A 21,744-nucleotide genomic window follows, 5' to 3' on the forward strand; every position below is an offset into this window, starting at 1 on the left:
ATACTGTGATAAATATTAATTATATTTACAAGGAATAATAACACCAAATACTTATGAAAAAAATCTTGTTTGATGAAATCAAACAACATTGGACATGGTTTTGTATTTGAATGTGATCGTTTGGAAATATGTGATGTTGACATTCGTTTTTTTCTCTTTTAAAAAAGAAAAAAATTATAGAAATAAAAGCAGCGGGCGCTTAGACTGACTATGTGATTTAACGTTTTATGCAAATTTCTTTTTACATAACTCCTGTATAATCTATGCCGCACGCGACTGCGGTATTTAAGTCCGAGCTAAACTAAAGGATTCGATCAGTGTGCTTCCCGATGCGAACGCGTTAACATCTATGCGATAGAGTGACTGTACAATTCAGACTTTTCACATATACACGATAATGACGCAAGATTATGATCTGTCCCGTCATCGTTCGGCGCTCCTATTACTCCTTTGCTATGCCGCATTGTCGATCACGATTGCGCAATATTGCATGGAAAAAGACGTCAATCCGATTTGCGATGAAAGTATGTAAATGTAAAAACATGATTTTGTAGGTCATATTGAATTATGCAAAGGACTGTCGAGAGCTTATCGATCATTATGCGATGGATTATCATTATGCGATAGATTATTATTATTTTTTATTATACATAAATCTCTTTAAGAACTTTGTATTATGACATTTAACTCAATAGTAGCTATATTTGTTCATTATGTTCGCTGAAATTTGCCAAGTCTTAAAATATATATTACACAAATTGCAGAATAATACTAGCATAATTATACTTTACTATTATATAACTACAATAATAGTAAAGCGTGTATTCATGAATAACTTTTCTTGGAAAAAACAAAAGATTTAAAAGAAATAATATTGAATTATTATATAAATATGATTGATATATAAAGTTTAAAATTTTCTGTTTAAACTAAAAATAACGATTAATAAAATAGCATTAGTTCAGAATCTTGTTAATCGCTGACTTACTGTTATAACACACATAAATCAATCTTCTTTGTATGATTTTAGCTGCAACAAAATGCAGAAAAGAATTTAATTAATGTATGAGTAGTTCAGATATTAGTTTAATATTATAACATTTAGATAATATTTGCTTTTGTGGTATTAAAAAATTAAGTCTCAAAATATTCTTACCAGTCATTGACATAATATTTTTAAATATAAATTAATTGTAAATATAAATTAAATTTAAATTTCAAAATCTACTCTCAATAAAATAATTGGAAGACAAAATATAATAAAACAATTTAAATTTATAATTATCAAAATAATTTGCTGAATTCAAAGCCGTTATAAATTCAATTGATCGATCTGATCAGTCTCTAATCTCTAACATTATCATTCTGATTAAATATATATTAATACGTTTTATTATAATATACACATACACACATCTCTTATTAAAAATATTATCCATTATTATCATAGAAAAATGTGTATGTATCAAGGCGAATAATTCGTGTAGCGTTTTTTCACGAAATTCTCATCCGGATATCGAACTCTCGATTAAGACAGATAACGAGAGAATATCTTATAATATTTATAAATACATGTGTATTTCTCAATGTCATTAGCATATACAGTCTTACACAACTCCCGATCTCGATAAGCGCTCTCTCCTTTCATAATCCGAACCACGTATTTAGAGATCACTTTATTCTAGAAACATGCATCGCGTGCTTCTGCAGACATTTGTGCTGTTGCTAAAAGTATTTGTTTCCTTAGAGCAACCTGTGCTTCAATTGGAGTTGGTCCAAGTGGTAAGTAAACGTAAAGATTTATATGTATGAATTATTAGTACATAATTTTAATACACATGATAGTAGTACATGATATTAGTATCTTTATAAAAGTCTGTGATAATTATATTTTATAAAATTAAAGTATCTATACTATTTCATATATATATATAAAATATATAATAATATATATAGATATATATATATATATATATATATATATATATATATATATATATATATATCTATAATATATTGGGTTGGCCAATAAGTCCGTGCGGTTTTTGCCGATAGATGGCTCTAATGTTCTGAAAAGCAATTATATTCAATTCAAATCGTGAAAGCGCGCATTTCGTTCGATAGGTGATATTTCAACGTGCATTTAAAAAAAAACATAAAGATCAGTTGTGTTTTATGTGTTTAACATAATTCGAAAAATGGATAACAAAAACGAGCATTTTCGCCATATTATGTTGTTTTATTTTAACAAAGGCAAAAACGCGGCACAAACATCTAAAAAGATATGTGTGGTATATGGTAAGGATGTTGTGAAAGAACATGTGTGCCAGAAATGGTTTGCAAAATTTCGTTCCGGAAAAAAAAAATGGCAAAAATTATTGGAGCTGGGCTGGGATATCCTATCGCATCCTCCATATTCTCCAGACCTTGCTCCTTCGGACTATCACCTGTTTCGCTCCCTACAAAATTCCTTGAATGGACGGCGCTTTACTTCCGAAGGAGACATCAAACGGCACTTAAAACAGTTTTTCGACGAAAACGACAAAAAGTTCTACGAGCGAGGAATTATGAAGCTGCCTGAAAGATGGCAAAAGATAGTAGATCAAAAGGGCCAATACATTATTGATTAAAGGTATTGCCTTCTATGTAAAAATTATCCATCATTTACATGTAAAAAAACCGCACGGACTTATTGGCCAACCTAATATATATATATATATATATAGACACACACACACACACACACACACACGTGCGCGCGCGCGCGCCTATTTGTGAAATAACATACAATGTATAAAATTCTGATGCAAGGAATCAAATAAATTAAATCAGAAACGAGAGTAAAAAAGTAATAATGAAGAAATAATAAAATGAGAGAAGTTTCTTCTATTAGTTTGTTAGTTTAAAGATAATTATTGCTCTATCTTTTATTTAAATAACCATTTAATATAAAATATACTATTTTTTATATATATTATGTAAGTGATAGTAATATGATACAACATCAAATAATCGAAATAAATTGCGTATTCAGTTGATGAGACATGGAGAACGGACGCCGTTATTTAAAGAAACGTATCCTAAAGATCCATATAATAAATCAGCTTATGAACCATGGGGTATGGGCCAATTAACCAACGTAAGTAACGTGTACATTAATAATATATAATATCACATTTATTCACGTTTAAACAGCATTAATTTTAAAAAAGCAAACGTGCGTATTCTATAATATTATTATGTCACATATATATTTTTTATGATATATTATTATTTGTTTACGTTTAGATTTTGCTTTTTAAATCTATTATCTTTATTTATTTGGAGCAAGAAATCTGTGCATATGTATATGTATTATTTATATATTTTTAATATGTATGTATTATTTATATATTTTTTGATTATGATTATCAATTATTCAATTCATACAATTAATTTTGCGAAATTTACTTACATTTGAAAATTAATTTATTTCCTTCTCTCTTTTTGTCATACGTATTAAAAATTTTGAAAAATTTTATGTCTATATAATATTATATTAACACGAATATAAAATTTTGATTCGCAGACAATCAATTAAATATTATTATAGTGAAAATTAAGATTTGCCTCTCTTATTTACGATTATCTCATAAATTAATATTTTTATATCTTTATTATTAATATTATTTTATAAATATATTCAATATAAAAAATGCTCTTCTTTACTTCTGTATATTGTTGAGTTGTTTCTAATCACAGATATTACTGAGCGACTGTAAGAATTTGATAGATTGTCGATTAAATATAAAAAATAAATATACTAATGCTGAAATTTTTTAGCAAGGAAAATTGACGGAATATCGAATCGGTACAATGTTGAGACAACGTTACAGTCATTTCTTGGACTCGCTCTATCGTCCACATGATATTTACGCTGTTAGCACGGAAGCCGATCGCACAAAAATGTCTCTGCAATTGATGTTAGCAGGACTGTATCCTCCTGATACGAGACAAATGTGGAATTCGGATTTACCATGGCTTGCCATTCCTACACACTACGTGCCTAAAAGAGTGGATATGTTATTAAAGGCTGAAGGTTGTTCAATGTTAGTAACAAACCTTTATCACAAATTTTATTTATTAAAAATAGCATTTCATCAAATTTCTTCAATTTTTCGTTATAAATTTTTGAATCGCATGCATTGCTGAGAATTGAAAAATATCTTGCCTAAATTAATATTTTAATATTCGGAAATATTTTACATAAGAAGTATTTATTAATAAATACATTTTTTTAAATAGTTGTAAATTTCAATTTACAAACATAATGTTAAATAATCTGGACTTTCCTAGGAATCATTTTTTGTAATTATAATATTCTTTTTTAGATATACGACAGCTTTAGCAGAAGTAAAAAAAATAAAAGAAGTCCGCGATAAAATCGCAGTTTACAAAGATTTTTTTAAATTTTTAAGCGAAAAAACGGGATTAGTCATCGAAGAACCGCTGCCCGTTTATGAAGTTTACAATCTGCTAACAGCTCAAGTAAGCTGAATTTTTTTAGATGAATATATATTGCTTTATACAAAAAATATTTCACATGTTTACATTATCAATTTATATTAATAAGCACATCAATTTACCCTTTTTTGGAAAACTTTATTTCTCTTTTTCTCTGTCTTTCTTTTTATAATTAAAACGATTAAATTATCAACAATTATTTAAATTAAATTTATTTAAATATAAATTTATATATTTAATTATTTATATAATTTATATAATTTATATAATTTATATAATTTACATAATTTATATAATTTATATATTTATTTATCGAGCATTTTCAACTTCTGTAAATATTTAATAATAATAATATACTTTCCTGTATTTGATAATAATATACTTTCAGAAAACTATGAATTTAACTTTACCAGAATGGTGCACTGATGAAGTGTACCGAAAGATGCAAGATATAATCGTGCTAGAGTACGAGATCCGTTCGTATACGACTCAGTTAAAACGATTGAACGGTGGTATGTTGATTAAAAAATTCCTTGAAAATATGAATTTAAAGAACGAGAGTACGAATCCGCGCAAAATGTACGTATATAGCGGCCACGAAGTAAATCTCGCGGCATTCGCCAGAGCACATAATATCAGCGAGCCGAGATTACCAGATTACGGATCAATGTTTATATTCGAGAAGTTGCGGGATAAGGAAAACAATCTTTATATCAGGGTAATTATATTTGCAAATCTGCAATTAATTCGCGCACAATTAAAACAAATTAAATTAATATATAATTAAAAATTAATTTATATTTTAAATTGGAAATTATGTTATTCTGTTAACGTGTATTTTTTTGTTCAAAGCTTATTCTATGGACCGGTTCCACAGAAAAATTGATGACTATCAAGCTGGCAGATTGCGACGAAATATGCTCTTTGAAAACTTATTTAAATCTCGTTCGTGAAATAATACCTTCAGACGAGGAGACGAATTGCTTATGGGACAATATAACCAAAAAAGAACTGCTAGAACTTTTTGCTGAAAAATTAATACAAAATTAATAAAAAAAATTATATAGATAATGTTATATAGATTAAATAGAAATTACAGATTACATATTTTTATACGCATGAATAATGAAGTTTAGAAAATGAGTGAAAGATATAAAAGTATAATATATTAATTGCATTATTAAATTGCTTTTCTTTACAACACATTATTTTCATTGATATAAAGAAACTAGTTTATCAAAAGTGAGTAAAATTACAAAAAGAATTAAGTGTTTTGTTTTAATAAATAATAAGAGAACTAATCTTGATCTACAACTTATTAAAATCATAATTAGCAAAACAAATTTCTTTATTATGTTCTTATTGAATCGCTTAATGTTGCAGAGTCGATTAAAAATGATTCACTGACATTCAAATGATACATTTAAATAATGTAACAGTAAAATAAATAAATAAAGATAATTATTTTCGTAAAAAGTAACATTTGTAATAATTTCTCCATATGGAGTATAACTGAATTATTACACTCAATTATTCACGTATATTCTGTCAGAAATGTAACAATATAATTTTTTATTAAATTTAAATAAAAATTATGGATTTAAAATATTTTATGGATGTACAACATTTAATTAGCATTATGCGTTATTGCCATTTCGTTTTTTTCATTAAATTGATGTTTCTTTATTAAATTGTATGTTTCATACTCCAACGTGATAGGATATTCCGCGTTAGCATAATTCGAAGTCTGTCTCTTGTCGCAAATCATATCTTCGTCAGACGGAATCAAATCGTGAATTAGATACGAGAACTTGTCAAAAGGACAGAGCATTTCACAACCTGGGATCTGAAGCTCGTCAAAGACCGGCGGAATGCCTCGATAATATAGAAACTATAAAAGATTTATAAAATTATAAAATAATACTTATTGTTAATAAAACAAACGCGACATGAATAATTAAATTTATATCTTCATATATTAATGGATAATTTAATAATTGACACAGTCATCTCTCTTTGATTATTTAATATTCTTATTAAAAAATTAATTAAAAATTTTACAGAAAACAAGGATTGATAAATTAAAAATTATAATAATAATAAATAAGAGAAATAATATTAATTTTAATGAATTGATGGAAGTTTACATCGCAAAAGATATGATATATTCATCGATTTCAAGATATTCTATATATCTCGAGAAATCATAGATTGAATTAATATTGACGCGTAATTAAGCAGAGAAATAAAGAAATATTATGTTTGATAACATACTCACTTTCACGTAATACTGCTTGTTTTGCTCCAATAATTCTAAAATAACCGCACTAGAGTATTCAGGTATATGAGGTTTATACAATTTAAATGCGCGTAATATCGCCGCGATGTTAGATTCGTGACCACTATACAAATAAAGCTTTGTATTCGATTGATTTGGATTTTTCTCAGTTATCATATTGTTGAATATTGTACGAATCATCGGGCCTGAAGCAGAAAAGAATCCTCTTACAAGTATATATCGCGTAAAAAAAATCTATAAATAAAGTTATAAAGATAAAATTTTCTAGACATATCTTACCAGCTAAGAGCTTTCTCATTAAAGGAGTAAAACCGATAATATTATGTACGAGTATAGATGTATCGATCAGTGGTTCAGGAAAGTAATCGTGCACCCATTCGGGAAGGGTTAGATTCATGGACGACTCCGCTATGAAAGTATGATGCAAATAGTGCAAATCCTCAAGCTTCTCGATATTTTTACCGGTTAATTCCGTTAATTTGCTCATTATGTCCTTAAATCGGGACATTTCCTTTTTTATTTCGGGCAAATGCAATATACGATCGTACTCTTTGGGAAATCTGAAAAATCGCATCTTAGATATAAATCTATTTCTCTTTCACATGAATCTTTGAGTTTGAAAAAATATTTCTTTATCTTGACATTTATAATATTTAAAGTTGTTTTCTTAGAATATTTTTTTAAATTAATTTTCTATATATTATATTTTATCTTTATTTATTTCTTCGGAAATACATATATCAAACCATCTGTTATATATAGATAAAAAAAGATATTTCCATTTAAATAATAAATTTCTGTTTACGGTTTCATTTGACTTATGTCTGATAACATTAGTCAAACTTACTTTGGACATTCTTCACCAGAGTAAAAATTGTCGTCGATACGTGATATATATGTCACCGGAATTGGTTGCCAGTTTAAATCAGTGTTCCATCGTTGTCGATGATCCGTAGGCGGAAACAAAGCAGTAAGAACGAGCTGCAGGGACATCTTTGTTCGATCATAATCGGAACTGTGACCCACGACAAGCTTTGGTAGATACAGATCACCCAGAAAGTCTTTATATCTGCTGCGCAAAGCTCGTCCTAATTCATATTCACGTTTTTTGCCATTCTATAGAAATGCATAAATAATTGAATAGATTAATCGATTTTAAATTATTAAAAATGGATTAATTGATTTTCAAATTAACATTGAAGCGAATTTAATTTAATTTCAATTTAATACATTCTACATTAAAATAGATACCCAGCAAACACAGAATATTGTAGCAACATTGCTGCAATGTTGTAACATTGCCGCAATGTTGCCGTAATATTCTGTGTTTGCTGGGTAAAAATTCATTTCATAAAAAGTTTTATTTTTAAAAAACGGAAAGCATTAGCTTTATAATTTCTCAGCAAAAAAATTTAAAATAAATATTGTGCATGAAAATTTTGTGCACGTGTGTATGATTTTAGAAGATCGAAAATCACATACACACAAAATGTAAATATTCAATATTATAGATATTGGTTTATAACATTTCCATTAATTCATTCTTTTTACTATATCATTTTCTTTCAGAAAAAATATTAAAGTGAAATAAAATAAAGTTACATTATTTACATTGGTCAATTGACCGACACCTGTCGGAAAAAATGAATCATTTACGTATGGATCAGTCGGAAACGATTCATCTCCGTCATTACTGGGTGTTCGATCGCCATGTCTAAGCACCTATGTACAAAAGTTGAGTGAAAATAATTATTATTAATTATTTGCGGTCGGAAAGTTAAATAATCCGGAAAAAAAGAGAATTTGGTTAGGTTTAAATTTTATATATTTATATCTTATATAATTTTTATTTAATTTTAATCTTATTTTATATTTTATTTTAATATAAAATGCTAAATGTCATTTTATCTTAAATTAAAGAAGTCAACAACAATATCTTACCACATTAATTAATTTTAATTCAGGCTGTATACTTGCAGTCCAAATCGCGTTTAAACTGATGACTAGAGCTATCGACAAATAATTGTCGAGAATGCAGAACGACACCATGTTACTGATACCTAATCACCTACCTTTCACTGATGTGAAAATGTAATGTCATTCGATTTATAGTTAATTCCAATTCAAGAATGATAAATGTCGTGATAGCGATGCGGTGATAAAATCTTCTTTATATAAACAACTAAACTAAAAATGTGCAAACTATAATCTTATGTTTCTTTGTTCGAAATAAACTTGCGAATAATAGCATGCTTATGTAAACCGTAAAATGAATGCAAGATAAAGATAAGAAATAACCCACTAAACACATGATGGAATATTAAACATTTATTAAACGTAAAGTTAGTATAAATGTGGTATAAATATATACCACATTCATATATATCAGATAAACGTTTTAATTTTTATGATTTTTATACAATCGTATAATATACGATAATGATATCAGTTTTTATTACGTTTGCATAAAACAGAACGGATTTTATGCGTTGAAAAATATTATATAAGAATACGAAAAGAAATGTTTAATTTCTAGAATGTATTTGCGTCTATTTTATTTCTTAAAATCGTATATTTATGTAATCGAAGAAACATTTATTGAAAACGTATATAATTTATGAGAAAAATCTCATTTATAAATGTTTACAAAATTCTATTCTATAAATGGTATAATCTAAGTCTATAAAACGTTAATAAATTGTTGCACGAATAATATATACACACCTGATTTTACAACTAAAATATTATACGACTAATAAACATTTTATTATTATATATATTTAACTCAAAATATGGTCAAATGTACGCACACACACACATACACACACTGATTGTTACAGTCATCGCGTATAGCAATCAGCTGATCGCGGCGAGTGCCCCCCGTAATCGCCTATATCGCGCCGTCCCTGCCTACCTCTTGTACAGCGTGTTTCAGCAACATACACATCATTAAGTCGGGTTGCCTATCTGCCCATTCAGGGGCATGCTTTACTGGGCTCGCAGAATAAGATCAAAATGAGAATAAGGAAAAAGGAATCTGTTTTTATCATTCTATTATAATGAACAGTTGTGAAATTTAATAATATAAATAAAATATTTATCTAATAATAAATAAAATAATAATAGATCAAATAACATAAATAAAATTTAATAAACAAATTTGGATAAATTATAATGAAAAATATATTTGATTTTTAAATATAATAAATTACAAAAACTCGATATAATCACTATTTTCTTCTAAACATAGAGCAATCCTGCTGAAAATGTCTCTCACTTGTTTTATCAGAAGAGTGATCTCAGCCCTTGGATCTTATGCCTATGGACTTTTTTATGTGGAACATCTTAAAAAATAAAATATATCACACTGCCGGAAAATGTAGAAATTTTTAAAAATAGAATTCGTAACACATGTGCGGAGATCACTTGATAAGTCGCGTGAAAGAGATCACTCTCATGATAAGTCGCGTGAAAGAAAATTTCATGCGCAAATTGCTTTATGTTTAGAAGAGGATGGTGGTTATATTGAACATTTATTATAATTTATTACATTTAAAGATCAAAAATATTTGTCATTATAAATACATTTTATTATATTTGTTTATTATATTTTTTACTATATTTGTTCAAATTTATTTATTAAGTTTACGTTATTAATATATGTTAATATATATTAATATTTATTATTAAATATCATAATTAAATGTTATAATGTGTTATTAAACAAATTTGTCAATTTATTAGAATTGAATATTTTATATATATTATTATTATCTATATTATTAAAAATATATTACATATAAATATATAATATATATTATTAAATATATATTTTATCTATATTATTAAATTTCGCAATTATTTACTATAATAAAATGATAAGATTTCCCTTTCCTTACTTCCCGTTGAATTCGCATTCTAATCTCATTCAGCGAGTCTAATAAAGTATGCTCCTGACGATGGGCATCCCAACTTAGTGATGTGTATGCGAAAACATCCTGTACTTGTTCCGTAAGTAGTTAACTATTTTCTTTTATAGTTTAAAAACTAAGCTCCGGGCAAAATTTTGCAAGAGGAAAAATCGTCTTAGAATTCATTCAAGAATTTGATATTTTAAAGACAAACGTTTGTTCAGAATCACCCTGTATACAATAATTATCTCTATAATATACGTGCATGTTATATTGACATGCATATTTTGAATTTTGATTATAGTATTTAATAATTTTATGAATATCTTCCTTCCCCTGAAACTAATGTGACACATAATTTTATTGTTAAAATAATAATAGTAACGAAATAATAACGTCTTTATTTAATCGAGTTATTACAGTAAAATGATATACTCATAAGTGTATATCAGTACAAATTTTACTCATTGACTCACATGCTGGTGAATACACATTCTAATACATATAATGACTGTTTTACAGTTTGATAAGATATATTATTGCATTAAAAGATAAATATTTTGACGATTTATAAAATATATTGCATAGCTTACATGCAATTACAGCTTATTGGAATAATCATTGCATTTTAATGTGTGTAAGTGTATTCTGAAGTATATATGTTTCATTTTCTGTGAAGAAAAATAAATTTATGGTTTAAGTGCATACACACACACATATATATATATTCAACGGTAAGTATTATATATAAATTTTAATATCAAAATATATTAAAATATTAATTTATTACTATACATACTATATAATATAAATTGTAAAGACGTCATTAAGATGTCTTTTATAGTATTATAACAGGTCTTTAAGATATCTTTAAAACGTCTTATGTTCCGTTTGTTTTGTTTGGAAGTATTGCCAGCATATGCAACAAAGAACGTTAATATTCGTCTTTTGTTAAAACAAACGCTTTCTCGACTCCGCGGTGAGCTGCTGCCGCGCCGTTGCTACATCACTTCACAGTGTCGACAGCTATGATTATAGATGTATATGTTATAAATTATATATATGTTAAACATATATTATACATCTATTACAATTTATATATAAAATATTCATTTGTATTATATTTACTTACATTTTTCCAGGATCTTACATCCTTCTTTTTTCCATCCGTTGACAGAGAATTTAAATAATCTGCTAAAGCTTCCCAACTGTCTTGCATATTTTCATTGGCATTCATTGTACTGAATTTTCCAGATGCCATATATGGATGTTGCTCTAAATGTGATATAAGAGCTTCAACTTCGTCGTCGATTTGCTCTTCCTTGACGACTTTTAGAAGTTTTCCTGAAAAATTTATGAATACACTTTGTTTACTTTACAGTCTATTATTATATTTTTCGATATTTTTAATATATTATACATATTTTGGATATTATATTATATACTTACTCTGCCATAATACCAAAATTATTAATAAACAAATTATTAACAAAGTAATATATCACACAGTATACAAGATTATTTTACACTGCGTTTTTTGTCGTTTAACCTCACTTATTCTTCTTTGTGTTCCTAAACTTATCAAAACAATTGTAAGAAAAACAGTGATTTTATTGGCTGAGAATACGTCAGCAAGAGTTACGTCTATGCGAGTATAATCGTTCCGTGTCGTTCTGTTAACGACGTCAGAATCATATTATGTACCGATATTTTTCGCTCATCTGAGTTACAGAATAGCTTTGTCGCTATACTATCGTTAGCGCAAACGACAAACGTCACTAGAGTAACGATAACGACATCGTCGTTACGCAGTTAGAGAATCGCCCTACTGCTTACCTATTCCGAAGCTAATACTCGCCTGGTCCGAAAGCTTAAAATCTTGTCGGATTTTAATATTTTACTTTAATTAATTATCGCGCAAATGTGTTTGTACGTTGATGGTGTTGTTGATCATTTCTTTTATTGACGATTCTGTGTGGCTTACAAAAATTGAATTTCGACAACGTTTTCAAAGGTAAAAATTTTATTATATTTTTATATTTTGTTTCTCTTCTTTTTTTTTATTCTTTGTGTAATTGCAGTAAAAATGTTTATACATTAGTATTTCATATTAACAATTATAATGGTTTTAAGGTTTTCATTGTATTACATAAGAGAGTTTTTTATAATTAATTTTTTTTAATAATTTGAAGATTTATTAGTTAGAAAGACTAAAATGTTTATTATGCGCATGTGCCATATTTGATTAAATTTTAAACATTAAAACACATTTACAAGTTCGCAAAAGATTAATGTAATAGTTTTTTTTCCTTTATCTTAAAATTATTGTGTTGCTTACAAATAATATGTAAATTGATTTTGTATTATTTACAGCTATATTATCTATAGTATTATATAGCTTTTCCTAAACAGTCTTGCTTATAATCGCGCTTTTATGGCCTCAATATATATAATTCTGTATTAATAATAGAGATTTTATATCTGCTCTTTTATTACATTTACTATTACATTTTGTTTTATTATAGGTATTTTAAAAATTGTTTAGAGACGTAAATGTTACATTAAAAAATATCAGATCTCTTATTTTCAATATTTTATAATTGTTATTCACCGTTACATAAATCATTAAAATTAAAATTAAAATGAAAATTAAAAATGTGTGAGAATACGAAGCTTCTGAGCAATCGACAGTTGCGTCGAAAGATAAATAATGCAGTGCAAAACATATTATTGTCTTCGTGCAAACAAATAATTCTAATTTAACTTTTACAAATACACAAAATTTATGTTCACCTACATGCTATACAATTGGGAATAATGAAAGTGTTGAAATCGCTGTAGATACAGTAAATGCTACTAATAAATCTCCTTCCACATCAATGCTCACAGAATTAAATTTTAATAACATAAATGATGAATATACATTATACATTGACGACAGTGACAATTCTAGTGCTGAGAATAATGAAAATCATAATGATAACGGTCTCATAACACATACATTTGTAGTAATTTCAGTCAATTTTACAAATAATTTGCGTAGGCTATCAATAATAATTTAACACACGCAGCGTTAAATATGATTTTAGAATTAATTAATCCAGCCTATCCATTTTTACCGCGTACTGCCAGAAATCTATTACGTACTCCTAGGAAATTGGAAACTATTTTTTTTGATAATGGCGAAATGTATTATTACGGTATTCAGAAATGTTTGACACGTAAATTACAGAATGGCGGATTGAGGGGCGAAGTTTCAATAATTAATTTAATTATAAACATTGATGGTTTACCCATATTCAAGAGTAGTAGAACTAATTTGTGGCCAATTTTAGCTCGTAGCGATGATATCGTAGATTCATGTCCATTTATGATTGCATGTTTTTGTGGCGAAGGAAAGCCAAAAAATCTTGAAAAATATCTAGAACTTTTCATTAAAGAAATAATTTCTTTACGAAAAAACGGGTTTCAATACAACGGGAAAATATTCTATGTTGAAATTGAGTGTTTTGCAGCTGATGCGCCCGCAAGAGCCATGCTAAAGATGATCAAAGGGCATACAAGTATGTACGGATGCGAAAGGTGTACTATTAAAAGAATAAAAAATCGAATTTTTTCCAATTAAAATAAGTAATTCAGTAATTTTGAGAACAAAACACGACTACATAGGTGAAGAGACTAATAATGATCATGTGACAGGAAAATCGCCATTACTTGCTTTAAATATAGATCTCGTAAAGCAATTTGTATTGGATCCTATGCATTTAATATATCTAGGTGTTACGAAGCGTTTGCTTGTGAAGTATTGGGTAGAAGGAGGGCGTCACTGTAAACTTTCTCGACATAATCTTGCAGCAATTGATTATAATATACAAATAATACGTAAATTCGTCACGTCTGATTTTTGTCGAAAACCTCGAGTTTTAGTAGACTTAAAAAAGTTTAAAGCAACTGAGTTTCAATTCATTCTTTTATATAGCGGCGTAATAATTTTTTACAATATTCTTGACGACGTAAAATATCGACACTTTTTACTATTTCACGTAGCAGTTACTATTTTATCTAGCGCACCTTTGATCAAGGCTTACATATATGTAGCTGAAGAAGCTATTAAAAAGTTTGTTCTCAAAGCTGCTGAAATATATGGTGAAGATTTCGTCGTGTATAATGTACATTTATTACTGCATCTTTGTGCAGACGTACAAACATACGGTCCATTAGAAAGATACAGTTGTTTTCCTTTCGAAAATTATCTTCAATCTCTAAAAAGAGAATTCACTCTAAAAAATTATCTTTGCAACAAGTGTGCAATCGAATTGCAGAAGAAGAGAATATTGATGTTAAGATTAAATCTTCTGTGACTCCAAATTACCTTCCTAAGCAACTTTTTCTCCCTAATCCAAATATCATTAATCATTTCACATGTGGAAAATTAATTTACAAAAATATGAAAATATCAGTTAAACTTCCCTATAATACTGTAGCAGTAGGCAATCAAATATATGTTATCAGAGAAATTATTTTCATTGACAATAAATATAAATGTATAAGAACTACATTTAAATACGTCGATAATTTATATCGAAATCCGATACATTCATCTAAACTGGGAATTTATTATGTAAAAAGTATTAACATTAATACTTCTACTGCATTTTTTGTTGATGACATATCTTATAAATGCCTTCGATTACCTTTTAAAGAAGGTTTCGCGGTTTTTTCTATTATTCATCAAGTAGCGTAATAATTTGTTAAAACTGTTATTATTATATATTCGTAATAAATTAATATAAATACTATTTAGTTTAATATTGTTAATAACAGTTCAAAGTATCAAATAAAACAGTGAACAATTTTTGAATATGAGTTAAATACAGCTTTATGTTACAGTCTTTGTATATGTAAAAAAGCGGAAAATTTTCTCGCAAATCAATAAAATTCTATTTCAGTTATTGTGCGGAATCTACAATGAGGAATTATTTTTACATTAAAATCGCATTTGATTAAAATGTATTTAAATAAAGAAAACCTTTTTTTAAGCCATTTATCGTATTTGTGTATAATCGAAAATTTGTTTAATGTGCTTTCTTATGAACAGCAAGTATTGCCGAAAAAAGTAAAATATGATTATATAGGTTAAGTTACAAAAAATCTATAGGAATTATGTCTCTAAACAATAAAAAAACATATGCCCTTGTGGAGTTTTTAAATGGTAAAAAGAAAGAAGATGTGCCGTCGTCCCATTGATTTGGCTAATAGATGATCGAATGAAATGCTATTGGCCAAAGACTAGATCTCAAGAAGTTTTTGATTCACTGATATTGGAAAATGAACCATATGACGCTACATGGATGAAATACAAAGTTCACCGAGTGTTAAAAGTTTCAGGTAAGGATTAGTGTAAAGGAGAAAAATATAGACTTAATCAATTTTTATTTTAATTTATATAAATTTATTCTAAGGAAATTCTGTATGTAACCGTTTATATCTCCTTTTTCTATATGCGTCTCTTTTATAATATGTGTATCTTACATCGATTCTTGCATCGTTTTCATATTTTTTGTACTTTTTGTTTACCAGATGCTGAAGATGGTCCAAATTTAACGACCGAAACGTACGAAATAAACCTGCTTTAACTCACATATCTCAATTTATTGCGCTCTACTTACCGCGCTCGGCTCTTTATTTGCCTGTTCTTTATTATTTATGGTTTGTCTATTAGAGTCTTTTTTCTTGCATCTTAATATATTAAAATGTTTAATTAAATATTATATTAATTAATTAAAAAAAAATGTATTAGCACATTTTATCTGCTAAATCTAAAATGTACAGCATTCATGCATTTTTAGAAAGAAACATTATTTTATGTACAGTTGGTTTTACGAATCTTGATTTATCAGTTTATCTTGTGAACTGTCGTATTACTTTGCAATAGAATTATATTTGATGATAACTTAATATGCAATTGTATTCAAAGTATATGTGTGTAGGTAAATCTTAAATGTGTAATAAAATTTTTTGTATCGATATTTTTTGTAGAAAACATCAGAATATCATTATTTAAATAAATGTAAAAATTGATATTGTAAATATTAGGAATCATAATAATTAATTATAATAATTAATCCTATCTTATTTTTTTATTTTTATGTAAAAAAATTAAACTGGTAGTAAAGTATATCAGTTTCGATTTAATGTAGATTGAGTTAGATATATATAGTTTATATATATATATATGTGTGTGTGTGTGTGTGTGTGTGTGTGTGTGTGTGTGTATATATTTAAGAGTTTATATATATATTATTTAAGAGATATATAAGTTTGTATAGTATTTATATATAAGTTATCTACGCACATATACTTTGAATACAATTGCATATTAAGTCATTATTAAATATAAGTCATTATTAAATATAATTCTATTATAAATACGACAGATATATCAAGATAAACTTATAAATCAAGATTTGTAAAACCAACTGTACATAAAATGTTTCTTTCTAAAAATTTCAGTAGAATATTTATTCCCTATTATAATCTGATATTGTTTTATAGGTTCGTTATCAAAAAATACGCAAAACGACGTTGAATTTAATGGACATACATCTTCAAGACTTGAAATAGGTGCAAGAACAACAATGTCACAACAACAATTTCAAAAATACGTAATAGAGCGAATGGAGAAGATAACAATTTTATGTGAGCAGAACAATGTCTGTACAAATCGACTTTTACAAACTATAATGATATCCTTAAATCCTACATCAAAACCGGATGGATTGCCTGAATTACCATTGAAAAACGATGATTTTAAAAAGTTAAAAGAACTGTTATCTATAAAAACAGTAGATGGAGGCCGAGAAATACCCGGACCTGCTTATACCTATCTGGTTTGGTTTAAAATTCTACTAAAAATTACGTCTACTTTTGTAATTTTAAAACAATTAAACTTGATTAATGTGCAATTATAATTTTTCATAGAAAGGACGTCTTTCCACTATTGGAGGTGCTGATCAAAGAGCCAGCGTAATGAATATGTTGAAATTTGTAATCACAAACAAGTTAGCAATGACGAATAACTGGAAAAGACAAAAGAAAAGAAGTTTCGAAACCACAAAATTACGGGAAGTTATTACAGGTACATATAATGCAGTCTTTTCAATGGATTGAAATAAGTTCATATTATAACACTATTTACAAACTATTTATCTCTATTTATCTATTATAAATCAATTATTATATTCTTTATTTCTTTTATCACAATAACTCTTTAGAAAATTGTAATATAATATATATACATGTGTGTGTATATATATGTATGTATGTATGTATGTATACAGGGTGTAACTGAAAAAAACATACATAGAGCACACTATCAAATTTTGTAGCGAATTTGGAAATAATTTTTTCTCAGCGAAAATGTCGAAGAAAAGGTCATTACTTTTTGCATGTTCCCAATTTTTGCCATCTTATATCTTTGTAACAAAGCTTTAAATTAAAATTCTATTAAAGTAAACTCTACCTGAAATTAACTGAAGAATGTAGTTTTGTTAATATTTTAATTCTACAAAGTTTAGTTTGTGAGAAGCTTTTCTTTTTCAATCATTGATGACGTATGATCTTGCAAGACTACGCGAGCCGGTACATCAAACGTACTTTTAATCCTACATTATATAATAATTGATTTATAATATAATAATACAATATATTATAAGAGATAAATAGTTTGTAATACAGTGTTCTTATATAAACTTATTTCAATGTCCAATCCATTGAATAGATTTATTATACACATACACACACACACACACACACACACACACACACACACACACACACACACATACGCACGCACGCACGCACGCACGCACGCACGCACGCACGCACGCACGCACCCGCGCGCACACACACACACACACTCTTATAATAACAAATTTTCATCAACTTTTTATTTCTCAACAAATAATATGTTTCTTGTAAGACTTTTTAAACTGAAAAAAATGGTTTGTAAAAAAATTTCATCACCTTTCAATTTTTATAAACTCCGACTTGTATTTTTTATGTAATAACGCTAATGAATAATATATGTAATAACTATAAAAAATGTAAATATTTTTTACAATATGGAAAAATAAATGTGATAATATAAAGCCCTTTTTATTGTTTATGTATGCAACATTTAAAATAATATATTTTAAAATTATAAAATTTATTGGGGCAATTTAATGTCAAAAAAATAGTGTATATGTATAGTACACACACGCACACATTTTTTTGACATTAAATATTGCCCCAATAAATTGTACAAAATTTAAAATATATTATTTTAAATTTTATTTATAATATATTATTTTAAATTTTGTATACGTAAACAATAAAAAGGGCTTTATATTATTACATTTATTTTTATATATTCTAAAAGAATATTTAAATTTTTTATAGTTATTACATATATTATGAATTTGCGTTATTACATAAAAAATTTAAATCGGAGTTTATAAAAATTGATGGAATTTTTTAAAAAGCATTCTTTTCTTTTATTCTTTTTTAGTGTGAAAAGTCCTACAAGAAACACATATTATTTAAGTGTAATCTTTATTAATCTTTTTAAAATACGTATATTTTTAATATATAAAAATTTTTATTTCTTGCAGATGCTGCTTCCGATCAATGCATTAAAGATGCTATACAATCGTGGCTAAAGTTGGCCAAAAGTCGCCACGTGTATAATGCAAACGCAAAAAAAATTAAAGAAGAAACTAATTTTTTCTTATTATATATTTTATATTATATATTTTTTCATATTATAATTACTTATTATATTATAATAAACAATAAAGTTTTTGAAGTAAATTAGTCTATAATAATACTAATTTTTTTATTAATTAAGTAACATATCTTCTAAAAAATAAAAGAAAATTACGATTGAAATTTGTTATTATTTTATTTTATATTTAGTGACATATATTCTTTGCACTCATCATAAATCTCATTACTTTTATTATTATTGTAGCTATACAAAGTGTCCCATTTTAACTTACCAGCACAATATTTCGGAAACTAAGATTTATCGACAAAAATGTTTCAAACAAAAGTTATAATGTTTTAAAATATCTTTTTATTGATTTTATTACTTTGATCTTGGATAGAGTTGTCAAAGTCAGGGCAAAATTATCTTAAATTTTTAAATGGAATCATATTTTTTTAATGTAAACTGATTACCCTATCCAAGGTCAAAGTGATAAGATCAATAAATAGATATTTTTAAATCCTACAACTTTTGTTTGAAACATTTTCTTCGATGAAGCTTAATCTTCGAGATATTTTGTTGTGTAAGTTAAAATGGGACAACCTGTATAATTATATATAATACGTTTATTTAAAAACAAAAATCATTTAAAAGTATAATAAAAATAACGTATTTTAAATAGTCATTGCAATACATATTTTAAATAGTAATTGCAATACGTATTTTAAATAGTCATTACAATACGTATTTTAAATAGTCATTGTAATACGTTTATATAGGTACTCGTAATTCGTAAAAATTATGTTTTCATAAAACGTAGTTTATTAGTTTATCAAATACAATTTTAATTGGTTTGAGAATAGCATTAAAAAACGAATAAATATAGTTTATGACAACGTATATCAGTCGGACATCACAACTAAAATTATACGCAATTGATATACGTTAAATCTATCACATTTAGACCTCCCGTAAATACTTGATTTAAACGTATAATATACCATCATGTGTTTATTGGGAAGTAGCAATAAAGAGCTTAAAACGTTTTTTAATATGCTGCAAGAGATAAAAGGCCTTATTTGACTGAAGAAGTACTAATATGTGCAGAGAGGTCCTACATTTGTATGTATATATATAATAAATTATATTAAATATAATAAATTATATATTAATATAGTAAATTATATTAAATATAATTTTCAAGGAGAAATTTGCTCGAGTCAGCCTTCTTTATGACTCACCTTTATGACCTAATCTTTTGATAAAAGATCCTTTATTTAACATCTTGATAGAAAATATCGTTGATATTTCGAAAACGATAAATATTTTGTATAATATATATATATATATATATATATATATATATATATATATATCTGACGATGAACATAATCGCAAACATTTTCCGGAAATCAATAATTGAATTAAAATATATTTTTGAATTTTCTATATAATATTCATTAAATTTTATTGCATATCGAAATATGAGGGATTTTGTAAAAATCTTTCTTATATTCCTATCTTTCTACATATTTCTTTGCATAAAGGATATTTTATTTGAAGTGCTGTAAATTAATTGCCAACGATACAAGGACAGACTTCAAAATTATTTATTAATTATGCGATGTGTAAATATAAAAAATAAAAAGAAAATGTTACATAAATTAAATTATTAATTTATCTTTATTTTTATAAAATATTATATATTATGTATTCTCAAATATCTAATAAAAAATCAATACAAAAACAACGAATCATAATTTTTTAAAGTGTATATTTCTACATAATAAATATATAATACACTTCGCTTTCTTCATGTAATCGAAATGAACACATATATTTATATATGTATATTTACATACATACACACACACACACACACACACACACACACACACACACACACACACACACACACACACGAAAATATAAAAAATGATTTAAATTTATAAAAACGATTTTCTATCAGTTTCCCATAACTCACCTTTTTACTAGATCGTTTAATTATAATTCAATAATCGTCGAGTTTATGTATATATTATACTAAATGAATGTTTAATATGATAATTGAATGAATTAATATGGGAAAAAATAAATGTTTTGCAAAAGATAACTTGACTGATGTACCATGATAAAGAAAATATAACTAATTTAATTAAAGTTTTATGTTTATACGATGCTTTTATCTCACATCTGATGTCAACACGATGTATGCATTATTACTTATACACTTCTACCTATTGCTGATGACTAATTAAATCGTACATGACTTTTTGCAATCT

The 21,744-nt window shown here is 26.6% G+C and overlaps 3 protein-coding genes and 1 long non-coding RNA gene across 8 annotated transcripts; 2 read left to right on the forward strand and 2 right to left on the reverse strand.

Moving 5' to 3' along the window:
- Positions 1-306: 306 nt before the first annotated feature.
- Positions 307-6,111, forward strand: LOC145964414 (venom acid phosphatase Acph-1). Of its 3 annotated transcripts, none has more exons than XM_083087130.1 (7): positions 307-524; positions 1,748-1,782; positions 3,035-3,139; positions 3,823-4,088; positions 4,371-4,527; positions 4,892-5,221; positions 5,356-6,111. In XM_083087130.1, the coding sequence occupies exons 1-7, from the start codon at positions 398-400 to the stop codon at positions 5,551-5,553; spliced, it is 1,218 nt and encodes a 405-aa protein (XP_082943256.1). In that variant the 5' UTR covers positions 307-397; the 3' UTR covers positions 5,554-6,111. The 3 variants fall into 3 exon arrangements, with proteins under 3 accessions (XP_082943256.1, XP_082943257.1, XP_082943258.1); XM_083087131.1 differs by having other exon boundaries at positions 385-524; positions 1,686-1,782; XM_083087132.1 differs by lacking the exons at positions 307-524; positions 1,748-1,782 and adding an exon at positions 2,793-2,896.
- LOC145964413 (venom acid phosphatase Acph-1-like) lies at positions 5,918-9,084 on the reverse strand. The gene is made up of 6 exons (XM_083087129.1): positions 8,744-9,084; positions 8,414-8,524; positions 7,650-7,918; positions 7,082-7,362; positions 6,782-6,987; positions 5,918-6,394 (listed from the first exon to the last, which is right to left on the reverse strand). The coding sequence occupies exons 1-6, from the start codon at positions 8,849-8,851 to the stop codon at positions 6,131-6,133; spliced, it is 1,239 nt and encodes a 412-aa protein (XP_082943255.1). The 5' UTR covers positions 8,852-9,084; the 3' UTR covers positions 5,918-6,130.
- A 2,010-nt stretch (positions 9,085-11,094) lies between these two features.
- On the reverse strand, positions 11,095-12,430 carry LOC145964202 (uncharacterized). 2 transcript variants are annotated; one of them, XR_014436367.1, is made up of 4 exons: positions 12,163-12,428; positions 11,846-12,057; positions 11,513-11,739; positions 11,095-11,384 (listed from the first exon to the last, which is right to left on the reverse strand). It is a non-coding gene; the product is annotated as an uncharacterized LOC145964202 (long non-coding RNA). The 2 variants fall into 2 exon arrangements; XR_014436366.1 differs by having other exon boundaries at positions 11,095-11,739; positions 12,163-12,430.
- Positions 12,321-19,606, forward strand: LOC145964200 (uncharacterized). 2 transcript variants are annotated; one of them, XM_083086673.1, is made up of 5 exons: positions 12,321-12,727; positions 13,239-16,101; positions 17,269-17,603; positions 17,695-17,851; positions 19,368-19,606. In XM_083086673.1, exons 2-5 carry the CDS (start codon positions 15,981-15,983, stop codon positions 19,568-19,570), a joined length of 816 nt encoding a protein of 271 aa, XP_082942799.1. In that variant the 5' UTR covers positions 12,321-12,727; positions 13,239-15,980; the 3' UTR covers positions 19,571-19,606. The 2 variants fall into 2 exon arrangements, with proteins under 2 accessions (XP_082942799.1, XP_082942800.1); XM_083086674.1 differs by having other exon boundaries at positions 14,229-16,101.
- Positions 19,607-21,744: the final 2,138 nt, after the last annotated feature.

This window comes from Camponotus vicinus, unplaced genomic scaffold (assembly GCF_025532165.1).
Source record: "Camponotus vicinus isolate PSW18456_S1 unplaced genomic scaffold, iyCamVici1.0 SCAF_13, whole genome shotgun sequence".
Taxonomy (NCBI): domain Eukaryota; kingdom Metazoa; phylum Arthropoda; class Insecta; order Hymenoptera; family Formicidae; genus Camponotus; species Camponotus vicinus.